Source organism: Oratosquilla oratoria, chromosome 17 (genome assembly GCF_046742065.1).
Source record: "Oratosquilla oratoria isolate Oo_2021 chromosome 17, ASM4674206v1, whole genome shotgun sequence".
In the NCBI taxonomy this organism is placed as follows: Eukaryota; Metazoa; Arthropoda; class Malacostraca; order Stomatopoda; family Squillidae; genus Oratosquilla; species Oratosquilla oratoria.
The window spans coordinates 17965379-17988744 of record NC_134793.1 but is presented as its reverse complement, the minus strand read 5'-3'; the positions used below and the strand labels follow the sequence as shown (position 1 = coordinate 17988744).

Below are 23366 nucleotides of genomic sequence, written 5' to 3'. Positions count from 1 at the left end.
TGGTAAGAAGTGTGGTTGTTTATTTGAGGCTATTTTGTGCCTGTTTATAGCGCATCAAGTGTTGAGTGTGCCGAGGTATGGTTGATTGGTTGTCGTATTTCTGCGGTTCTGTCTGCGTTACAGTCACCATGTTATGTCGTTTGTGTAAGAAGAGATTTGTATTCCTTGGGTGTAGGGTATGGGGTATGGGTAAATAGTGCATATATTTTTGTTTATGGCGGCACAGTCGCGTTAAGTGTTACTTTTTTTACTTTTTACTTTTGTGTGTTTATTCTCCACTCCCGCTCCGTCTTTCCGACGCTCTGGGAATCACACCTTATACCATCACTGGTAATTTATTACACAATAAAACTCCCTATTTCGTCACTTCGATGGATCTTTTATCCCCTCGGGATTTTTTATATCGACCATCGCCTAATTTGAGTTGATATTGTAGGCATCTTTAAAAACTGTTTGAAAATGACAAATTGTTACGGTAAATTAAGACGAAAATGTCGTCGTTTCTATTTTTTCCTTGATGCCGCCCCTTTCGAGAACGTTGTGCAACGTTCGATCAATATTATCTATATTATCCTAAACACAATCTTTGGGTATTGCCAAATAATGGCTGGAAGTTTAATTCTTTTTTACAGTTTTAGAAATGGAAAGTTCGACTTCTTGCGAAACAATAATAATAATAAAAAAAACATACTCGGGAGGAACTAAATAATGAAAATACATTAAGTTTGTGATTTTTTCCAGAAACCGCCATAGCAATAACAGTCTACATCTTAACTGAATATATATATATATATATATATATATATATATATATATATATATATATATATATATATATATATATATATATATATATATATATATATATATAATTTTGTTAATCTCTGAAACAAAACAATTGTGACGGGAACCTTATTGAAAAGACAGCACAATTTCATTCCAATAAGTTAAGAGCAGACATCCAAAAATGGATAAACAGTATCTATCTGCAGTTCCTAAGAAAAATCTAATGTGTGATAGGCACTTCAACGTAGCATTGAGTAACCTGATATAATGCTGTGTATATTGAAATTACGCTAAAAATTAATGATAACAAATGATAAAGTCATGTTGGGTACAAAGTCTTCGTGATTAGACTGGGGAGAGTGCAAATATGTTATTATCCTTGTATGATATTCAAGACAGTCCTAACGGTTTCCTCATATACTTGACACTCGCATCATTAGACTTCCCACAGCTGGATGGTCGGTCTGGCATTTGTTTTCAAGGTGAACGAGAACCTTCCGACGATCACCTTTCTCACACAAAGCTTCTCACATTGTACTCGCTTTGAGCATGGTCGACGGTTTTGTGCACTGGCTTGATTATTGTTTCGCAAATTACCGTGCACTATGAAAACACATGCACTTATCATAGTATCGCATTGATTTAAATTTCTAATAAATCTTCCACACGCGGGAAACTTTTATTGTATGTGTGTCCTTGGGTATCCAGCGGTGTCCAGAAATTCCTGTTACTCTATATTTAGAAGAACGTGTGAAATATTTCCAAATTTCAGTATTAAATTTGTATTCGTTTTATAGTGTTCTAAAACAAGCCGAGTAAGGGAAATAAGATTACTGAAAATGGGGAAAGTGTGTGGCAAAGAAAAAAGTAAATTTCAAATTTCCCTCTCTAAAAGTTGTAATCAGCTGTTGAGCGCTAGCAACACCTGCAGACGACATAACAACATGGCCCCCTTGGTCTGCAAAGCCGCTGTATTTTCGTCACTAAAGCGCTTTTGTAGGCACTATGGATTATCAGCAGTAAGTCTTAAGTTATAAATATTGTTCCCATGATGTTTTGTGTTATTTCTATTTGTTAATTGTCTCATACTTGCAAAAAACACCAGTTTCCAAACAGCTCAACTAGGAGTATCTTCTATTGTTTGTGGCAAACAGTATTTGGACAGTTTTGTTGTACAAACAGCGCCGGTTCATTTAATCTGTTGTATCTGTATTTATTAGTTCATTATCATTGTTTTTTACGGTTGTATACATTTAAAGGAATAATACTAGTACAGGACCTTGGAAATTGTAATTTGAATTGTTATATATGGTATATTCATCCAAAGAGGATTTCCCTCAAAGGTGAAAGGTACAACTACATGCACTGAACTCGCCATTCATTTAATATTGCAGTTTATTGTTTTAGATACAGTATATAATAAAAGCCACACATTGGTGAAATGACAAACTTTTTTTGATGCCCTGCCAGTGTGACCACCTCATTTATATGCTTTCTTGTTTCTAGATGCCACTTTGCTCACTTTCATATCAAATGTTTTGTATACCATACTGACAAAAATTTGGCTAATTTTTTAGAAGTGCACATTTATGCGATAGCAATTGAAAATTAAATATTAATTTTGTAAATTATAATGCATGAATGTAATATATATTATTCTTGGTGGAAATTGATAATAGAAAAGGTTGTTAAAAGCTATAAAAAACAAACATAGCCACTTTAGTTGGTTGAAATGCCATCTTTGTTTTGATAGAGCCATAGGCCAAAGAAATTATAGTATGATAAATTTGTCTAATCAAGTCTAACTTACTTGGATTTACTTGGAAAAATCTAGAAGACCTCTTCACAGCCATGGTGATCCGCCACTGTTACCATTCGTGGCATCCAATTCCTTTAAAGCCACCTGGTCCGGTATGGTGTTTGTTGACTATCATCCAGCAGTGTAGCCTGGTACAGGTGGTTTGTCTGGCACCGATGATAGGAACTTATAAAAGTCCAGCCTTGAGTCTGTCCACTGTACAGTCGGTGATGTCTCTTATATCCCTCGGGAGGGCATTAAAGATCTTTGGACCCTAATGGCTCAGTACTATTCACTAGCAGGGTCTTGGTCCTTTCAAGAGCTGTGGTTGGTATTTTTTTTTTTTTCCTCCCTGATCTTTCAGTGCTGTAAGGCTGCAGAGAATAGGGTGCTGGATTATCATTAGGTACCTTTCCTTCAATCACCTTCCACATGTAGATGGCATGATACCTACCTACCTACCTAACCTAACCTGCATTTAGTAATGCAGTAGCTGTATTTCTAGAGGTCATCAAGGTTATTGTCATTGTCTCCAACCTCCAAATCTATCAAAACAAAGATGCCATCTAAAAGAGTTGAAGTGACTTTATTCATTTCTGTATAGGTTTTAGCAATGTTTTCTGATATTAATTTCTGCCAGGAAAAATATTGATTAGATTGATGTATTATGATTTACAAAATTAATATTTAATTTTCTAATGCTATACCACATAGGTGTGCACTTCTAAAAAAATGATTTTAGTTGTTAAATTTTTTGTTGTAAATTATTTTGATGAAAACGGTTGCATCATGATGGTCATACCAGTGATTACAAAATATTAGAATGTCATCTTTTTATTTAAGTTTAGAATACATATACTGTAAGTGTGTATTTTCCATTTCAAGCTCTGTCTTGGAAAATCAGACTATATGGAGGTAAGTTTTAGAAGATTCTTTAACTGCTGGTTACCCAATTTTTTTTATCTGTACTTGTTTATAAGAATGTATTTCTATTTTCTCTCCTCACTGAATTGATCAATTACCAATACTCTTTGTAATTTTTAGATACACAACTGCCATTTAAGACCAGAATATCCCAACTTTGTTCGTATTGTTGAAGTGGGGCCAAGAGACGGACTTCAAAATGAGAAGCAGCTTGTTCCAACTGAGGTGAAAATAGATTTTATTAACAAATTATCTTCTGCTGGACTGAAGACAGTTGAAGCAACCAGGTATGCACTATATTGATACATGGTAATTATAACTAGGTGATAGTGAGTGTATAGTTCCTGTATTTTTCTCATGAAGAAAGGTAACTTGTTTTATAATTATTGTGATGGTAATTGTAACAACAATTCTGGTTCTTAGGTAGTTGTGGTCAACAATGATTCTGGATCAAAGGTAGTTGTAACAACACTTTGGTTCTAAGGAAACCATGATAATTGTTCCCTGTGTTTGTGTTTTATAAATATTCTCTTGATTGTATTGTACATTTGTATGTGTTTATTGTGTGATGCTCTGAGCTTATACTTCATCAGTAACCCTGACCACTACCTCTCGTTCTCTTAGTCTCTCTCTCTCTTTCTCTCTCTCCTGTCTGTCCTCTCTCTCTCTCTCTCTCTCTCTCTCTCTCTCTCTCTCTCTCTCTCTCTCTCTCTCTCTCTCTCTCTCTCTCTCTCTCTCTCTCTCTCTCTCTCTCTCCCCCTCCCCCCCCCCTCCTGTCATTCTGCTCTGTTCTCGCTTGTCATTCTCTTCTTCTCTCTCCTGTCATTCTCCTCTCTTCTCTCCTGTCATTCTTCTCTCTCTCTTTCCAGTTCTTTCACTTTTCTATGGGGAAGATTTTGTTTTATGTTGTTTTGCTGCAGCCAGTTTTTAAGCTTTAAAGGGCTCTCTATCTTATCTGTGGGTGGGCACAGGTGTACAAGAGAGATCTGAGGCAATAGAAGGATTGATTGTAGCTTTTGTTTGTTTTAATGATTGCATACTGTGCTGTTCTCTTTATGCTCATTTTCTTATTTGCTCTCACTGTTAGGTCTTACAGGTGAGAAGTGAAGGTCATATGTGCATCAAATGTGAGGCCTTCAGGGTGTTTGATTAGTGGAAGGAGCTATGAATTCAGGTTCAACACTGGATGCTTTTCAGATTCCTGGTTATTGGGGGTAAATGGTTGACTATAAATTTCTGAGAGAGGGGTATGACTTAACACATTTCTCTTTAAATTTTGTCTCAGTTAAAGCATGCTGTCTTCTTCCTTTGTACATGCCTATTCTTCCTTACACATAACCTTCACTACTACATAATTTTCTCTGTCAGCAATGACTAGTATTTCTGTCTTTGCGGACAACATCACACTGAAGAGGTGGAGTCATAGAGGTGGCAAAGGAAGAATTTAAGAAGGGTTGTAGAAAGGAAAAACAATTGAAGTTAAATGTGGTCAGTATTCTTTATTGAGAGGATATTTGTCTTCAGTCATAAAAGAAATGCTACTTCGACTGGTACATAGGGATGTCACTAAAATCCTTAGGTTATTGACTGTATGGAGTTTTATACAATCATTACTTGTGTGGGGAACTTCATTAGGGTTTTTAGTGGATAGTTACAGAATAAGTCTGACAAAGGTAACCATATGTTATACACAAACACAGAAGATTATCTTTAAGCATTTTTCAAGTGTTGAGCTTTAACATTGTACAGTGCACCTCTCTCTCTCTCTCTGGCATTTAATGCTTAGTCTTGGTCTTTGTATCTATCTATATATCAAGAGCTTTTCTCCCCTTATAAGGGAGGTAGCAGAGTCAAAGGCTACCTACTCCCACCCATTGCACTTCCCTTCACCACCCTTTCCTCCTTCTCATCTTAGCTCCTCATGGATGATGGGTCATACCTGTATCCCACCCAATGCCTTGGGTCAGAAGCAATGCAGCAAGATACAGAACATCCACAGCAAGGATTGTTAATATTGATTTATCATCTTACAGTTTTGTGTCTGCCAAATGGGTTCCCCAGATGGGTGACCATACCGAAGTGATGCAAGGAATTACTCGAGTTGCAGGTGTGTCATATCCAGTCCTCACCCCAAATCTGAAAGGATTTCTTGCTGCTGTAAGTGATCTTCACAGTTACTTATGTGCTCACTCCTCTCTGTTAGAAATAAGCTCCCAAGACAAATAGTTTAAAAATTTTAGTAGTGCAAAGTTGTTCTGAATAGGTATATCTTGACAATATTTAAAATATTTTAGACAGTAATAATTAATATATATGGGTCAGAAGCAATGTAGCAAGACATAGCACATCCACAGCAAGGTAATTTCATTTAATTGGCAACCCCTCTCTCTGTCCCCTCATGTAGAAAAAGAGCGGATGGGGAGAGATCCCTTTGGGGAAGAGTCAAAATATCATTCACACATATTCCCCCACTCACTCCCTTCCATGCATCACAGTATCATCCATACACAACCATTCTCCACTCACCCCTATCTTCTATATTCTCCCTTCCTTCCTCAACAGACATTCCCCTCCTTCCCACTGCACCTTTTACCCCATCCATCCATCCATCCATCCATTTCATCCTTGATCTCTCCCTCATGTTTACTCCTTCCACCTCTGCCCTCCACACCTCTTTTGCTAGTCTTTCTTCACTCATTCTTTCCATGTGTCCAAATCATCCCAATACTCTTTCATCAATCCTATCTCCGAATTCCCTTTCCACCCCAGCTCTCCTCCTCACCTCTTTTCTCACTCTATCCAGCCTAGTAACCCCTTTCATACTCCTCAGGCATTTCATCTCAAACACATTTAAACTCTTTCTTCATCTCTTCCTCTCTTATATTCCATGTTTCTGCCCCATACAGTGCTGTTGGCACAATCACTCCCTCATACAATCTCCTCTTAGCATCCATTCTCAAATGTCTATTTCTTATAACACTTTTCAGTCCCCAAAGGCATTTACTCGCTTCTCTCAATCTGCATTCTACCTCCACATCACCCTTTCCCACCATATTCGCACCCAAGTACCTAAAGCTGTCCACTTCCTCCAGTCTCTCTCCCTAAATACTCACTTCCAGTTTGCTGCCATCTTCTCCCCTTGTACATGTTATCACCTTACTTTTACCAACATTTATCTTCAACTTCCTTCTTTCACACACCTTCCCAAACTCCATCACTAACTTCCTTAATCCCTCCTCTGATCCTGCTACAAGTGTTAGCCTACCAGGGCTTTACATTTAGATAGAGGAGGGTGTTAGTGAGTTCTGAAGATAAATGTCGGAAAAAATATTTTCTCTGCCATCTGCCTCACAGGACCATCACTTGAAGATGATAATGATATTTGTTTGTCTTGAGTTTAAGTGGAAATCTGCAACCTCAAGAGTGTCAGACAGTTTTTCATAAACCCCCCCATAGATGTCTGTAGAAAGAAACAATGGACTGTTGTCTTTGTTAGTAAGAATGCAGCTGGTAAGTGTGTGCTAGTACTTCCAGTACCTTCTCTTTCTTAAAGAGCATTTTCCTATTTACAGGTCAGTGCTGGTGCTGAGGAGGTTGCTATATTTGGTGCTGCATCCCAGTCCTTTAGCAAGAAAAATATTAATTGCACAATTGAAGAATCCTTGATTAGATTCAATGAAGTTATGGACGCAGCAAAAGAAAGAAATATCAAAGTTCGAGGTTATGTGTCATGCGTTTGTGGTTGCCCATATGAAGGACCCATTGATCCAAAGGTTGTAGCCAAGGTAAGGATTATGAGAGGTTAATGAATTGTGAGTAGTGTTGAGGTATTGTTTATTTGTGCTCAGTCAATCGAGTCATCTGTTGCCTTGAGGAACCTATGACAGGCTAGTGCAAGAGGTGCTCGCTGTCATCTAGAGGTCATCCTCAAAGTACTTAATCAGTCAAGTGTTGCCTCAAGTTTCACCAAGGGGAGCCTGCAGCCCCACAGTGGCTGGCATTGGTCCTTGCAACCTCGTACAGATCACTGGGAATAAACTTTGGACTGTTTTCTATATTTTATCGGTGTGGGGCTGTTTCCATGTCAGTAGCTGAAAGTTGTAGGGAGAAGAGGGCAGTCAGTCAGTTCTCCATGTGTGAAAATGTGTAAGAAATACAGATGAAGCTGATAAAGAGATCTTGGGACCAGTCCATGGACTGATTGTCAGCCCTTCAAGGCTGCACCTCCTGTTGGAGGTGAGGGGGCTGATGGGTTTTGAAAATGGGCATCTGTACTGGCCATCTTGCAGGACCATCATGTGCAATCTGCCATAATTGGCCCCTAAGATTATGAGATGTAGTATATTTGATGTTGGCAGGTTGAATTGGAGTCAGAAGGGCAAGATCTTTGAGGAAGTGGAGAGTTCTAAGTGTCTTTAGTATTTCAACAATAAGCAGTTTTGGTCATTGTACCAACAGTATTGTGCCAAAAAGGTGGAGTAATAGAAGTGGTAAAGAAAGAAAAATTAAAGGCAAGAAAGGAGGGATAAAAGTGAAAAGGGATGACCATTCTTTTTCAAGTCTCAAGTCATAAAAGAGTGCTATATGTCTCTTGTTTATAGGGTGTCACTATGTTTATTGTCCAGAATTATATATTTCCTCAACATCTTAAGCATAAAAAAATTGTAAATTGGAATAGTGTCTTTTTTTATGGTTTAACATCACAAACTCCCCCTATTGGGAATCTAGGATAGGTGCCCCATACAGAGGACTTTGTAGATTGGAATTTAATGTCTAAATCATGAAAATGTTTTTTTTCAAACAGGTTGCATATACCATGTATGAAATGGGCTGCTATGAAATATCTCTTGGGGATACCATTGGTGTTGGTACTCCAGGTTCCATGCAGTTGATGCTAGAAGAAGTCTTAAAGGTGCTTCCTGCTAACGTACTTGCTGTACATTGCCACGACACATATGGACAAGCTCTTGCCAATATTCTTACATCATTGCAAGTAAGTAGATTGCGTAGTTTTCATGTAATCAGTCTAGTATGTGCTGATAGTGCAGTTCTGTTAGCAGAGAGAAGAGAGCTTGAAGAGGATGGTGGGTGAATTTGGTAATGTTTGCTGGAGGAGGAAACTGAATGTTGATACATTGAAGGATGTATGAGAGAGATCATGTGGAAACAGTGGAGAGTAGGTGCCACAGGGCTAAGTATGGATTTATGAGATATGACAAAGTAAGGAACAAGAACTTGTGAAGGGGCTGGGTTACAGATGGGATTGAGAGAAGGTAGAACTGGCCACTTGAGATGATATGGTCATGTTATGGGAATAGATGAAAGTAGATATCCTTGACTTTTCATAGGAGAAAAATACAATGCCTTACCTATTACCCAAACAGTGTGGTGGGAGAGAGGGATGACCATTTTTTCATGAGGAGCAAAAATGGGAGGCACAATAAACGAGTTTTTGGATTAGTGTGGGATAGGTGAAGGAGGGAGTGTATGCTTTGACTTGGCCACCCACCTTGTAAGGGAGAATCATCTTGTGGTATGTGTGTATGTAGATATCCTGGGATGATGCAGAAATCAGTGATGTCAGGGGTAGACGTTATTATTTGCTCCTTAGGCAGAGGTGATGAACCATGTCACTGGTTATCAAGTTACTTTATGAGTAGAAATAGAGTAAATACAATTAAGTTTGAGAGAGACCTTTGCCTTAGTCCAGAGACTAAGTGTCTGTCTCTCAGGGTTGCACTTCTAGATGAATATAATGGTGTTGATGAGCTTGGAAGACAGAGATGATCCTATATGATCTCTGTCTTGCAGGACCATCACTTGAAGGTGTCTGTCACTGGCCTCTCAGCTCAGTAAGCAGTATGGAAATTTTTGTTCTAAAGAGGCAGTGGTAATTAAGTACATATATACTAAAAGGCCTTATAAGGAGTAAAAGGGTTTTTGATATGCGTGCCTTCAGGAGGAGAGTGGGTGGAGTAGGAGTTGGAAGATAGGTTTGATGAAAAAGTATTGGGATGGTTTGAACACATGGAAAGAATGAGTGAAGAAAGGTTCGTAAAAGAAGTGTGGAAGGCAGAGGTGGATGGAGTAAACAGGAGAGGGTGACTGAGGATGAGATGGATGGATGGGGTGAGAGGGGTATTGAGAAAGAGAGGAATGTCTGTTGAGGTAGGAAGGGAGACGACAGAAGATAGGGGTGAGTGGAGAATGGATGTGTATGAATGATGCTGTGATGCAAGGAATGGAGTGGGTGAGGGATGGGGGGGGGTTAAGGAGTGGTTATGTGTGAATGATATTTTGACACGACCTGAAATGATTTTTCCTTGTCTTCTCTTTTTCTGCATGGGGGGGTGTCACTGATTAAATGAAGTGGCCTTGCTGTGGATGTGCTGTGCCATGCTGCATTGCTTCTGACCCAGGGTGATGAGCGAGATGCAGGGATGACCCTTCATCCAGGAGGAGCCAAGAAAAGAGAAAGGGAGGCAGGGGTGGTGAATGGGAGTGGAGTATGTGGGGATGAAATGGGTGGGAGTGGAATTATGCCTTTTGACTTTGGCTACCTCCCTTGTAAGGGGGAAAAAGCCCTTGATATATTTATTTATGTATGTATGTATGTGTACCTCATTTTGTGGATAATGACTAAATTGTTGGAATAAAATATTTTCTTCACTTGCAGATGGGCATTCATGTGGTAGACTCTTCAGTTGCAGGCCTAGGTGGTTGCCCTTATGCACGTGGTGCATCAGGCAACGTTGCTACAGAAGATGTTGTCTACATGCTGCATGGGCTTCACATTGAAACAGGAGTTAACTTAGACAAATTAATGGAAGCTGGTGAGTATATTTGCGAAACTCTTAACAGACCGAACCTCAGCAAAGTGAGTCAGGCCAGATCAAGACGAGGAGGTACATGAAGTCTCCGATTTATAGAACTGTAGTGTATGGGCAGATGCAGACTCAAGTTGTCAAACTCCGTAATAATTTATTTTTGTGAGTGAATTAGGTAAGAATTACTTTGCAGTATTGAGGGAACTGGAGAACTTGTTATCTTTAGCTCTTTCAACCCAGGGTCCTATCCTGAGCTAAATAAAGTTCTCTGGTGTTAGTCAGAATGAAACTGCGGGGTGCATTGTCATGTTGAAGTGACTATTCAGGATGGCCTTGAACCTGGGGTCCTCACTTCTGCTCAGTAAAATTGACTAACATTAGGCACAGCAAAATCTGTAAATGTCGTGTTCAAAGGGTCAAAAAATCATCTTCCATCTAAATTAATATTGTGCATGTTATTCCAAAATAGTATAATTGTGACTGCAGTACTTGATCCCTAATCTGGATTTAAAAAATATATTTGTTATGAAATCCATGAGTTTCATGGATAAGTAAGGGAAATTTTGAAATGTAAAAAAACTATTTACACAAGTGCCATGTTCTCAAGTGGTTGCCAAGATTAAGTGCTTCAGACAAGGATTCTCTGTAACTTGTAAGTACTAGTAATTTGTATATAATTTAAAGTTCTGTAAATATTGATAGTGTGTTCATAGGGTGTATTTTCAGTAGACTTACTCGTGCCCAACACCCCCTTCACTCCATCCATCCCATTCTTGGTTTTTCCCTCAAATTCATGCCATCCATCTCTACCTTCCACACTCTTTTTGCTAGTCCATCTTCATTGTATCTTTCCATATGCCCAAACCATCATATTTTTTGGTCAATGATAACTTTCGGCTCTTTCCACCCTTCCATTCTCTGCCTTACCTTATTTCTCACTTTCTCCATTTTTGTAACCCTCACCTTTTTAAAGATTTCATTGTGTCAGTCACTCACCAATCTTTCCATTATAACTACTCCACCATTTGTTATACATTTCTCATAACAACCATTCAACTATGTTACCTTTCCAACTTTTATCTCTGTCAAAGCTACTTATATCTCCACTTTTTCCGTAGCTTCATTATTCTCCTCTCCCGTACCTTTGGCTGAATACTTCTCAAAAACCAGTTTTAAGACAAAAACTTGATCTGCACACCCTCTTCCTCTCCAAAACCCACTTTGCTCTTCCTCGACTATTCCCCCTCTTCTCTTTCTAATCTTCTCGATTCACACATGCCTATACACCTTTCCAACCACAAAAAAAAAAAAAAATTGTCCCCCTAAAACATCAATACTCAGTTATCACCCTTCTTCCAGTATAGTTGGACTTTACATACATTTCTCCAGGCCACCAGAATACTTCCTTGCATTTGACACAGATTAAACAAACTCACCATCCTCTCCACAATGACTACTAAACATTTTGTCAGATATTCATCTTTTTGATATCCATCCATCCCAGGTGCTTTGCCCATTTTCATCTTTTTCATTGCTGCTTTTACCTACTCTTTTGGAAAATCCCTTCATTTCCTAAATATCTCTCACTGCCACAGTGAAAGAACACCATGTCTTCCTCTACATTCAAAATGTTCATGAAGCACTCCTCCTACTTATCTCTCACAGCTTTATTTCAAAGTCTCCCTCCCCCCCAATATCTTATATACTAGCACATGTTGAAAGTGTGAGTTTTGACTGATTGATGGGAGAGGTAATTGTCATGGCCAGGCCACTGAGCAACATGTAAGTATAATCAACAGTATTTGGAACTAAATACGTTTTTTTTAGTACCTTTTATCTGTTTTGAATATTTAATATAATTTCCAATTTTTAGACTGTATGAAGGAGTGATTGTGCCAACAGCACTGTATGGGGCAGAAACGTGGAACATAAGAGAAGAAGAGAGAAGGAGTTTGAATGTGTTTGAGATGAGGTGTCTGAGAAGTATGGTGGGGGTTACTAGGCTAGATAGAGTGAGAAATGAGGAGGTGAGGAGGAGAACAGGGGTGAAAAAGGATTTGGGAGAGAGGGTTGATGAAAGAATATTAGGATGGTTTGGACACATGGAAAGAATGAGTGAAGAAAGACTAGTAAAAGAGGTATGGAAGGCAGATGTGGAGGGAGTGAACATGAGGGGACGTCCTAGGATGAGGTGGATGGATGGGGTGAAGGGGGCTTTGGGGAAGAGGGGAATGTCTGTTGAGGAAGGAAGGGAGAGGACGGAAGACAGAGGTGAGTGGAGAATGGTTGTATATGGATGATGTTGTGACTGCATGAGGAGGAATAGGCGGGGGGGTGGGGGTGGGGTAGTATGTGTGAGTAAATTTTGACGCAGCCCGAAGGGATTTCTCCCCGTCCTCTCCTTATATGCAAAGGGGGACGGAGCGGGGGGTCGCCGATTAAATGAAGCGGCCTTGCTGTGGATGTGCTGTGTCTTGCGACACTGCTTCTGACCCAGGGCGGTGGGCAGGGTGCAGGGATGACCCGTCATCCAGGAGGTGCTCAGATGAGAGGAAGGGTGGGAGGGGTGTGGAGTGTATTTAGGGATGAAATGGGTGGGAGTGTTTTTATGCCTTTCCTTTTGTGGCTACCTCCCTTGGAAGGGGGAAAAAGCCTTGGTATATGTATGTATGTATGTAGTACTTGGAATGCCAAGTTCAGTTTTTTGGGGGAAGAGGTGTGAAAATAAATAGGTACAGGTCTTCAGAAATACTACTCAGAATCCAGAATTTTCCTTGGGGTCAAGTACTATGCAACCAAGGACTTTGCTCTTATTAGATCTGTTATGCACAAAATCAACAGGGGTATGGATTTATTGATTAAAAAACAAGTTTACTTGAGATCATATATTTTTAAAGTGTAAATCCTTCACTGAAATCTCAAATGTCCTCATAACGTAATTGTTAAGCACTTGAAGAAAGAACCATGTGGTTAAAGTGATGGTTCTAGTTACTGCTGTAAAAGATGAATATTTTTATACTCTTTTGTTTCATGGTAAAATTTGATGAATACATGTCTCTTCAGTTTCTCATGGGATGTCATAGGGTAATGACTAGAGGTTACAAGAACCTTAGTGAAAGTCTGTGAAGTAGCTATGACTTGTTTTTAGAAGTTTGCCTTGAACTTATTCCTAAATGTCAGATAGTGAGGCTTTCTTCTGCATTCATGCATCTATATTGTATGGCATTTGTGCAGGGGTGTCCAAAAGTCTACAGAGAAATATAGTAGCAACATGAAATACTAGTTGCTCCAAAATAGAATAATTGAGATTTGTATGTCTACAGAGATAGTTCACTATTTGTTGTATTCTAAGAGAGAAATTTTTGCATGGACTTATCTACTGGCAAACATCTTTAGCTTTCATATAGACCTTTATTCTGCTGTTCATAAAGTAGCTTTAGCATAATGTCTCTATATCCATTTATTACTTGTTGCATTACTCTTACAAGTATTCTTTGGGTGTAGATTACATAATCTATTTTAATACCAGCATTGAAACTTTGTTTGATTTCTATGAATAGAAGTCTTATACTTTGTTCTTGAACTCATCCTTTAGAAAAAAGTTGTCACGGTAAATGTATACTATTAAAGATTATTCACTGCACATTTCATGTTATCACCTGCACATTATCTTAATGAGATATTCATATGTATTCCATGTGTGTATGTGTATGTATTTTTAATGACATCTTAAAGAAAGGATGATTTCATCATGAAAATACAAGTTAATTATCTTAATGAGATATTCATATGTATTCCATGTGTGTATGTGTATGTATTTTTAATGACATCTTAAAGAAAGGATGATTTCATCATGAAAATACAAGTTAATTGTACTACATTGGAATAAGCTGACACCCCTGCCTTGTTATTGCCTTCAGGTTGATGTATAATTTATAAACTGTGATTTATCAGATGGCGTAATGCTATATTTAGAAAAGTAAATATTTCTTTAAAAAAAATTGTTTCAATTTCCTGTGGATTGCATTCGAGTTATATTTTTTTAAGTCCCAAGAGGAATAATAAAACACTTTTATTTTGCAAAGTATAAAACAAAAATAGATATCTTGACAAACACAAAAGTGCCAGTTGGCCTGGAGGGTGATAATCACAGCTAAGCTATAATGTGACAAGCATCAGGTTTGCTCCACTTTCTGCTAAGCAACAGGTCAGTTGTATCTTTTAAACATACTGTAGAACACAGAATTTGGTACCCTAACCATCACTTCTAAGCTTTTTGTAGACACGTGACCAACACAGAATTTGTATGGTTCTAAATATTTTATTTGTTATTTTTCCAAGATCCTATTATTCCTGTGATACTTTTTCTTTCTCGGTGATAAAATGGGAATTTTTGTTAATCAAGACCCAAGCCTATCCAGGCTGCCCCTCGGTTAAATTGTTAGATTAATTAAGTTGTTCTTACAGATTTCTCTGCTATTAAAAATCAGACCTGCTGCTAATATGAAAGTAGATAGCATTAGATATAGATGATGCAGTGCTTGCACATTTGCTCATAGTAATTCTGTTCTACTTCAGTGATTACATTCCATATATCAAGTCTGATGTTGACCACTGCATTGATTGTGGGAACATAAGACTGGAACACAATAATGTATCAGTTTGACGTGAAACCTAATTTTTCTTGGTGTGAAAATAAATGAAAATATAACATATAAGTTTCTCCTGGAAACTAGCTCAAATAGCAGGAAAAGAAGCAGTACTCAAAAAAAAAAAACCCAGCATAATTTCTTTTGACTCCTAGATAATTGTAGCAAATTATTTTAAAAAGTCAACTAAAATGAGGCCCAACTTCATACTAGACATCTATGATATTAAACTATGTTTTATATGAATACTTAAATCCTTTCTTGTCCATCAGATATTCCCAAGAAAACTGTAACATGAAATGCAGGAGAGAAGGGAGAAAGATGTCAATGAAGAAACAAAAAAACATGAGAGGCTAATCAACTTGTTCCTTGGCTTATAACTTGTATGTTTAGCCTCAACAAGCCACGGCTATAGGTTAGTTAAGAGGTCAGATTGAGTGATGATATATAAATACTAAAACAAAAGTAGGTGTCCCTGGAAAATGAAGTAAGATTACCAGTACAAGGTGATAAGAACAGCCTAATCTAGAGAAAAGATTGCAGCCCTAAGGCTATGGTCCTATGATGGTTATGAGATGTTTTAAAACTTGAGGCTAAATTTGTTGTAGTCTGGACGTGCAATGTTCTGCCAGTTAGACAGTTGACACTTTTCCACCTTAGATCCTGGGGAGCCAGTCTCGCTCAGCCATTGTACCCTGGAAGTAGAACAATATTTGTCAATGCAATGCAAACCATGTACATGCATACAAAAAGGTTTTTTCCTTATAAAGGGAGTAGCAAAGTCAAAGTATACTACATTTTAAAGCCATGCCTCACCTATCAAAACTCATTCACTGCCCCTCCTAACTTTGCATCTTAAGATAAAGGTTCATTTCTATTTCATGTCACACTGTTTGGGACAAAGGCAACGTCAAAGCATTTCTAAATTTCAAGTTCTTAAGTTTTCTGTCCCCACAATGAAAGAAAGAAAGAAAAAAAAAGAATAATTCTGAGGTATATTCTATATGCAGTATTCATTTATTCATTTGCTTACATTTGATCAACGGACTCCTTATGACCCTGGATCCGGCCAATGATGGTTCCAGTCTTCTTGTTCTTGATCCAACCCATAATGCCCAAGGAATCTGCTGTTTCTTTGGCATACTTGGTGAACATGCATCCTGCATTGAACAAATAAAAAGTTAGTACATAATGGTATATATCAGTAGCAATGGATGTATAGAATTTCATTTGTAGAGGAATTGGGTTAAGGTGTATTCAGTTGATTTCTACTTCAATATTTGTTGCAGAAAATAGCTATGCAAGCTGATTCATTCAAAATTTAAAAACTGTACCCAATGATAATGTTGAGAATAAAAAGGATGTATTTACATATAATATTCACACAACTGACTGAAATCCGAGTTAAGATATGACTAGTATGAATGGAAAGTGGAGGGAGTGAACATGAGGGGACGTCCTAGGATGAGGTGGATGGATGGGGTGAAGGGGGCTTTGGGGAAGAGGGGAATGTCTGTTGAGGAAGGAAGGGAGAGGACGGAAGACAGAGGTGAGTGGAGAATGGTTGTATATGGATGATGTTGTGATTGCATGAGGAGGAATGGGTGGGGGGTGGAGGGTGAGGTAGTATGTGTGAGCAAATTTTGACGCAGCCCGAAGGGATTTCTCCCCGTCCTCTCCTTATATGCAAGGGGGGACGGAGAGGGGGGGTCGCCAATTAAATGAAGCGGCCTTGCTGTGGATGTGCTGTGTCTTGCGACACTGCTTCTGACCCAGGGCGGTGGGCAAGGTGCAGGGATGACCCGTCATCCAGGAGGTGCTCAGATGAGAGGGAGGGTGGGAGGGGTGTGGAGTGTATTTAGGGATGAAATGGGTGGGAGTGGTTTTATGCCTTTCCCTTTTTGGCTACCTCCCTTGAAAGGGGGAAAAAAGCCTTGGTATATATATGTATGTATGTATTTTAAACATTCAATTATTGACAATACGTAACATAATTAGATTAATTATATATTCTCAATATGAAGTCGCATCACAAGATTCATCCACGAAATTAGCTTATCACTGACAGCCAGACCAGTGTGGCCAAAAAGTAACCGGGAATATTTGTACCTCATTAGATAAGTATGTGTTTAAACTTTTTTTTTTTACATGAAGATTGTTTTCTCTTATTCATAAAAAAAAAAATAAATAAATCGGTTACCGGCATATTCGATCTGATGTGAGTAAAAGAATTTCTTCAGACTGGGCTTGGGATTGTCTAAACACTGCCAAACAACCAGCGGCGGCGCCAGGAATTTTTAGTTGGGGAGGCTAAGGGGGGGGCTGAGCAAATTTTTTGGGGGGCTAATAGTAATATGATAATACACATATATTATCCTCATTTCAGAAGGGGAGGGGGTTAATGGTTGGGCTAGCACTGATGGGTGACAAATCTTTAGCCCTGGCAATTAAAGATTCTACTTAATAAAATTATTTCAATGAGTGTTTTAAATTTTCAATTTGCTCATTTCAGTTGGGGGGGCTGGCCACTTTTTTGGGGGGGGCTAAAGCCCCCCCTGGCGCCGCCACTGCAAACAACATTGTCACCAAACTTACTAATACCATTAAGTCAGGCATCTGTGCTTTACTTTTGCCAGGGTCATTATACTCGATTGTTAAAAAAAAAAAAAAAAAAAAACAGTACGCAACGCATGTCTGTGTACATTATATATATATATATATATATATATATATATATATATATATAATATATATGTATATATATATATATATACATATATATATATATATATTATATATGTATATATATATATATATATATACATATATATGTATATATATATATATTTAGATATATATATTGTATATATATATATATATATATATATATATATATATATATATGAGCGTGTGTGTGTGTGTGTAAATACATATTTCTTTGAGGTTAGGTGTTACATTGGAATCTGGTCATGAGATACCAAACGATCGCATTTACTTCAGTCGACGTCGAGCCTCACGTTCTGAAATAAGAAACCATTGGTGAGCTGGCACGTGCAGCAGGATTGCTTGGCCAGACGCCATCTGGGAGGCAAGTTACTCGGCATTGTCAACTAATGCTCGTTTCACACATATCGACTTTTCGTCAGGTCGTGTCGTGGACGGCACACGGCGAAAAGCCGATACGTGAGCGTTCTTGAAATGAGTGAGCGAGAATGGGGAGGAAATTATGGTTTCGAAGAATATTTTGGATTACATGTCATTTCCTCGTTTTTTTTTTTTTTTTTAAATCTCTATTTGTGGTATGGCTTTGGTGCAGTAGCATAGGAACCGGGAGGGGGACCAAAAAAAAAAAAAAAAAAAAAAAAAAAATCCACTTCAGAGTTCTGCCATCCGCTGTCATGTAATTCAATATAAACCTCTTGTAAAATATTGTCAACAGGAAAAAAACTAATAAATTGATAGATAAACAAGTAAATAGATAAATACAAAATAAAATAAAATCGAAACATACTGTACTGTGCTAAGGAGGGAATGCTACAGTACTGGTTACAGTAGCTATGTTCAAACTCGGTGCAGACGGCCTCAGAATGTCCCCAGCTGTTCGGAGTTGCTTCGTTCGCCAACCCCTCCTTGAATCCTTCCCCCTCGTCCCCCCTAATATCACAGTAAGTTGTCCCTACGCCTGTGTAGTGTTATTAAAATAGGAGCTTTCTATTCATCCTTTTTTTTGCGTTTTTTCAAACTTGCAATCACATACAGGAAGTATATTTTGGTGTGTTACCATCAAAACAAAAACTTGTGGCTTGGTAGCTATTTCGAATTTAAAAAATGAACATGTCATGAAGCACCAGCAAAACCAACAGAAATCTAGAGGAAGTTTTGTAATTACTTCATCGAACAAATAAATGTCTGTATGTGTGTGATTGGTTATCGTGATATTTTGAAGATGGAAGGGGGAACGAAAACGGGAGATCGAAATCGTTCTGATGTTTCACATAAAATGTTCACGGTGGATTGATTAATTAATACTAATAACAACTCTGCGTTGGTGTCGTATTGCTGGCTCGCGTCGCTCTTCTCTCCGATTCCCAGCAGTAATGGGTGGCGGTACGCTAGTCATTTCTTGCTAGCATGCTATTTGTTTTTGCTATTTCGTGTGAGTATAAACGACTTCGTTTATGATTTTTGTTTTTCAGATTTCCAGATGTCAAATTACTCCTGTGTCATATAAAGAAGCTGTAAGACGAACTAAGAGAATTTTCATCTATGCGAATGTTAAACACATAGTTGAGATGTTCTTACTTAAGGAAGTCTAGAATATTGTAACCGATGTCGTTTGTATTCAGAGTAGCAAAAGCAAGTAGCATGCTAGCCTTGTGTCTTGCCACCTTAATAAATTATATACCCCCAACGGTCCCCAAAGGACATAATAGTGCGTAGGTTTTTCCACCATTTTCATTGTGTTCACTTTTTTAATTGAGCCAGTATATTTCACAGACGCCCTAGCTTGTAAGAAGAAAAAATCTGAAACTAGAAGTGTAACTTTTGAAATTAGGAACCAAGATACACAAATAAAAGTTAACCAGTTAAATGCAGACATCAACCTTAATATGTTTGCCTTGCTTGTTCAAACTTGTGGAAGTGTGTAGGTGTCTATGCTTTGGTGGATGTGTATATGTATATGTACATACATATACAAAAAGGTCACTTTCCCCTTATATGGGAGGTATGTTTATGTACTTTATATGTTTTATTTTTCGTGTTTTTACCTTAAGTTAAGGGAAAGAGAGAGGTTTGGGGAGAGAAATTTTTGAAAGGAAAGACCGAAGGATGAGAACAGAAAACGGAGGCGACACACGTTGTTTGTTTCTTTATAGCAAGACGACTTTCACCTCTCACTGTTTTTTATTTTGTATACATATATATACATATACATATACATATATATATATATATATATATATATACATATACATATACCAAAAGGGCATTTTAATTTCCTTTGTAAGGGAAGTATTTATATTTACTTAGTATAGATCTATTATTCTTTATTCATATGTACCAATTTTTATTTATATTTGTGGTTGTTTGATGAACATTTCAAGTTATGCAGGAGAAAATCTGGGCCAATTCGCTCGCGGATGAGCGTACCCAGTGTCTAATAAGAACATGATAATGGAGGAGACTGCAAGAGACCATAAGGCCTACACTAGGCAGTCCCATGTCCCTTACCACCTCTCATTCCTATCCATAAACTTTTCTATTCTTTTAAAAGAACCAATAGTTTCAGCGCTCACTAATTGGTTACTAAATCCATTCCATTCATTAACTACTCTGTTGGTGGCACACAAGGCATTTTTCGCTAGCATGCTACTTGGTTTTGCTACTTCGTTTGAGTAGAAACGACTTCGGTTACGATCTTTTGGTGACCAATGTTCCAAATGTTAAATTACTTTCACGTTATATGGTAAGAAGCTAACTGACGAACTAAGAGAAGTTAAATCTAGAATACGAATGTTAGACACATTGTTGAGATGTTCTTACGGAAGTCTAGAACGAGGTAGCAAAAGCAAGTAGCATGCTAGCCTTGTGTGCTGCTGCATTTAATTTCTTCAGTATCCTTCAGTGTCCCTTGATCCCCAAATTCCCTGTCACCCCTGCGCGACTCAAGTGAGTTATTTGTAGTAGAAACAACTTAGATAACAATATTTTATTTTTCGAATCCTGAAATGTCAAATCACCTTTGCGTCATATACTGAGAGGCTGAATTAAGAAATAAGAGAAGTTAAACCTAAACGAATATTAGAAACACTGTTGAAGTGTCTTTAGAAGAAGTCTAGAATACTGTAGTCGAAGTCGTCTTGTAGTTTTTCAAATTCACGACATTTAACGAGAATCGTGATAGTGTGACTGGAGCTTAGCCTTGGGTTTAGTCACTCACCACCCAACCCACTGACTCTGCTGTCGCTGTCAGATCCGCCTCAACCGCTCCAATCTCTTCCACAGCCGCCATAGGATCACCACCACGTCTCCTCATCCTCATCCACATCCGTATCCGTTGTCCTCATCCCCGCCACCTCCACATCCGCTGCCGCTACCGCTTTCATATGTAGGCCTCTTTCCACCGCCACATTATGTATTGGCTCGGAATCTGACGTCACGTGGATGATGTTTCCCTCACTTTCTGATCTCCTTTGGGTATCGCCACTTCTGACAGTGGCGTCACGTGGATAACACCTGCTGGTTTCATGTATGGACTGTTCCGGTCCGCCGGGCGGGTGACAACCCCGCAAATATAATAACAAAAATAATGATAATAATAATAGTAATAATAATAATAATAATAATAATAATAATAATGAATAACAATAATAATAACAACAACAATAGTGATAATAATAATAAGAACACGATTGCCGTCTCGAAAACTACGAGAGGGGCAGAGTCGACAGACGAGGGAAGCAGCGTTGGAGGAACAATGATAGGACATGGTCAGTGGTATGAAATCTTCCGAAAAAAAAGAAAAGAAAAAAAATCACAAGCATCACGAAATGCAATTTTATGTAGATATGGATTGACGTGTGGTATTGGGGGTGGGGTGGCGAAATAGTCCAGCCAATATAAAAGTAATTCACAGATTAGACCGATGGAGGCAGAAACTGGATCTGACCGACATAGAGCTCTTATGCTGCATTAGGTAAACAAACAGCCATTGTGACCGATTGCATGTATCGTGACTACATTCAGGCTTGGTCACTGTTTTCTCTCTACATCTGCCACGGATGTTACCACCCCTTCCTCTACATGGGTCATTATGGCACGGACAAGCAAAAGCCCAAGAAGTCCGGCCGGGCCACAAAGACAAACACCTCGAAGCAACGCCCGGGCCTCATGAGAATGCGGGCGGGAACTTGCCGGGCTTTTGCCAAGGTTGGCTGCGACGCTATGAGTCATTCTTAGGCGGCCACGAGAACAGTCTACGTGCTCCTCCCAGGGTCCACTTCTGTCACCGCGAACTGTCTACTTCTTCCTCGATTTTTGTTTATTTCGTGGTTCTCCCTCGTCCCGTCCGTGCCCGCCCCCCCCCCGACCCTCGCGGAAGTTGCTCATATCGAGTTCCTGCCCCCCCCCCACTCGTTTTTATATTTATGTTTTCAGTTCCTCTTCGAAAAACTTTCCTCATCATTTCGGCAAAAAGGCTTCAGATAATTAGGAATAATTTGTCAAGGATCATCTTGCAACTCTGCTGCTTCATCACGCTGTCTACTTGATTATAAAACAAATAAATAGATTGACGTTGCCCAGAATCCATTCATGGTTCACATCGCTTTCACTAGACCCAAGTGACCACAATACCTTCAACAACTTTTTTAACTTTGCATTGCCAACAATGATCGCTGCGCATTTTGTCGTGATGCCTGTCTCCCTCTTACCTCACTCTCTCTCTCTCACTCCTGTTTTACTCTGTCCCACTCTCTCTCTCTTTCTCCCCCCTCTCTCTCTCTTTCTCCCCCCTCTCTCTCTCTTTCAACATCTATGTCTCACTCTTTCTCTCCTTCACTCTCTCTCTCTCTTTCAATCTCTATGTCTCACTCTTTCTCTCTTTCTCCCCCCTCTCTCTCTCCCAATCTGTCTCTCACTCTTTCTCTGTCCCACTCTCTCTCTCTGTTTCACTCTGTCTGTCCCACTCTCTCTCTGTTTCACTCTGTCTGCCCCACTCTCTCTCCCTCTCTCTCACACACACTGTCTCACTCTGTCCCATTTTATCTCTCTCTCACACACACACACACACACACACACACACACACACACACACACAATTATTGAAGATACCTGAAAAAGAACAGCTTTCCCCACAGGATAATAGACGTTTGGAACAGGTTAGATGGAAATGTGGTGTGTCCAAAAACGATACACGAATTTAAAAACAGTCTAGATGAAACGAGATATGAAGACGGGATACACGAGCATAGCTCCCCTTCCCGTAAAATACAACTAGGTAAACACACACACACACACACACACACACACACACTCTCTCTCTCGTATTTACAGATGCCTTCCTCTCTCTCTTTTATTTACGGCCTGGCAAGGCCACGTCCGCTCTTTTGTTCCTCGATCACGACCGTGGTAAGATGTCCGTCCGCCCTTGCCAGGACACTCCCGAAGTTGGCTTCGTGTCCACCGAGCGAGCGCGCTTCCCGCCAAAAACAGTTGCTGTTGCTGCTGCTGCTGCTGCGTTTCAGTCGTTCGAATTGCGTTTCGTCTTTGCCAGGACCTCGCAGTCTTCGGTGTGTTCGTCAGATACCCTACCTGCATCTGGTGTTTTTCGGTTATGGGTGCCCGCCCGCACTCGCGCGCACACACACACACACGTACCAT

General features: G+C 39.1%; 2 protein-coding genes across 4 annotated transcripts in view; one reads left to right on the top strand and one right to left on the bottom strand.

Moving 5' to 3' along the window:
* Nucleotides 1-1226: 1226 nt before the first annotated feature.
* On the top strand, nucleotides 1227-12444 carry Hmgcl (hydroxymethylglutaryl-CoA lyase). Of its 3 annotated transcripts, XM_076200513.1 has the most exons (7): nucleotides 1697-1805; nucleotides 3470-3499; nucleotides 3629-3795; nucleotides 5542-5665; nucleotides 7081-7293; nucleotides 8313-8501; nucleotides 10185-12444. In XM_076200513.1, exons 1-7 carry the CDS (start codon nucleotides 1731-1733, stop codon nucleotides 10419-10421), a joined length of 1035 nt encoding a protein of 344 aa, XP_076056628.1. In that variant the 5' UTR covers nucleotides 1697-1730; the 3' UTR covers nucleotides 10422-12444. The 3 variants fall into 3 exon arrangements, with proteins under 3 accessions (XP_076056629.1, XP_076056627.1, XP_076056628.1); XM_076200514.1 differs by lacking the exons at nucleotides 1697-1805; nucleotides 3470-3499 and adding an exon at nucleotides 1227-1268 and having other exon boundaries at nucleotides 10185-12441; XM_076200512.1 differs by lacking the exon at nucleotides 3470-3499 and having other exon boundaries at nucleotides 1329-1805; nucleotides 10185-12437.
* A 1961-nt stretch (nucleotides 12445-14405) lies between these two features.
* LOC143034451 (acylphosphatase-2-like) overlaps nucleotides 14406-23366 on the bottom strand; it is a 29794-nt gene continuing 20833 nt past the window's right edge. Inside the window, exons 2-3 of the mRNA XM_076200511.1 lie at nucleotides 16018-16144; nucleotides 14406-15679 (exon numbers count right to left, since the gene is read on the bottom strand). Coding sequence (XP_076056626.1) covers nucleotides 15565-15679; nucleotides 16018-16144 — 242 coding nt within the window. The 3' untranslated portion in view covers nucleotides 14406-15564. The remainder of the gene's footprint in view (nucleotides 15680-16017; nucleotides 16145-23366) is intronic.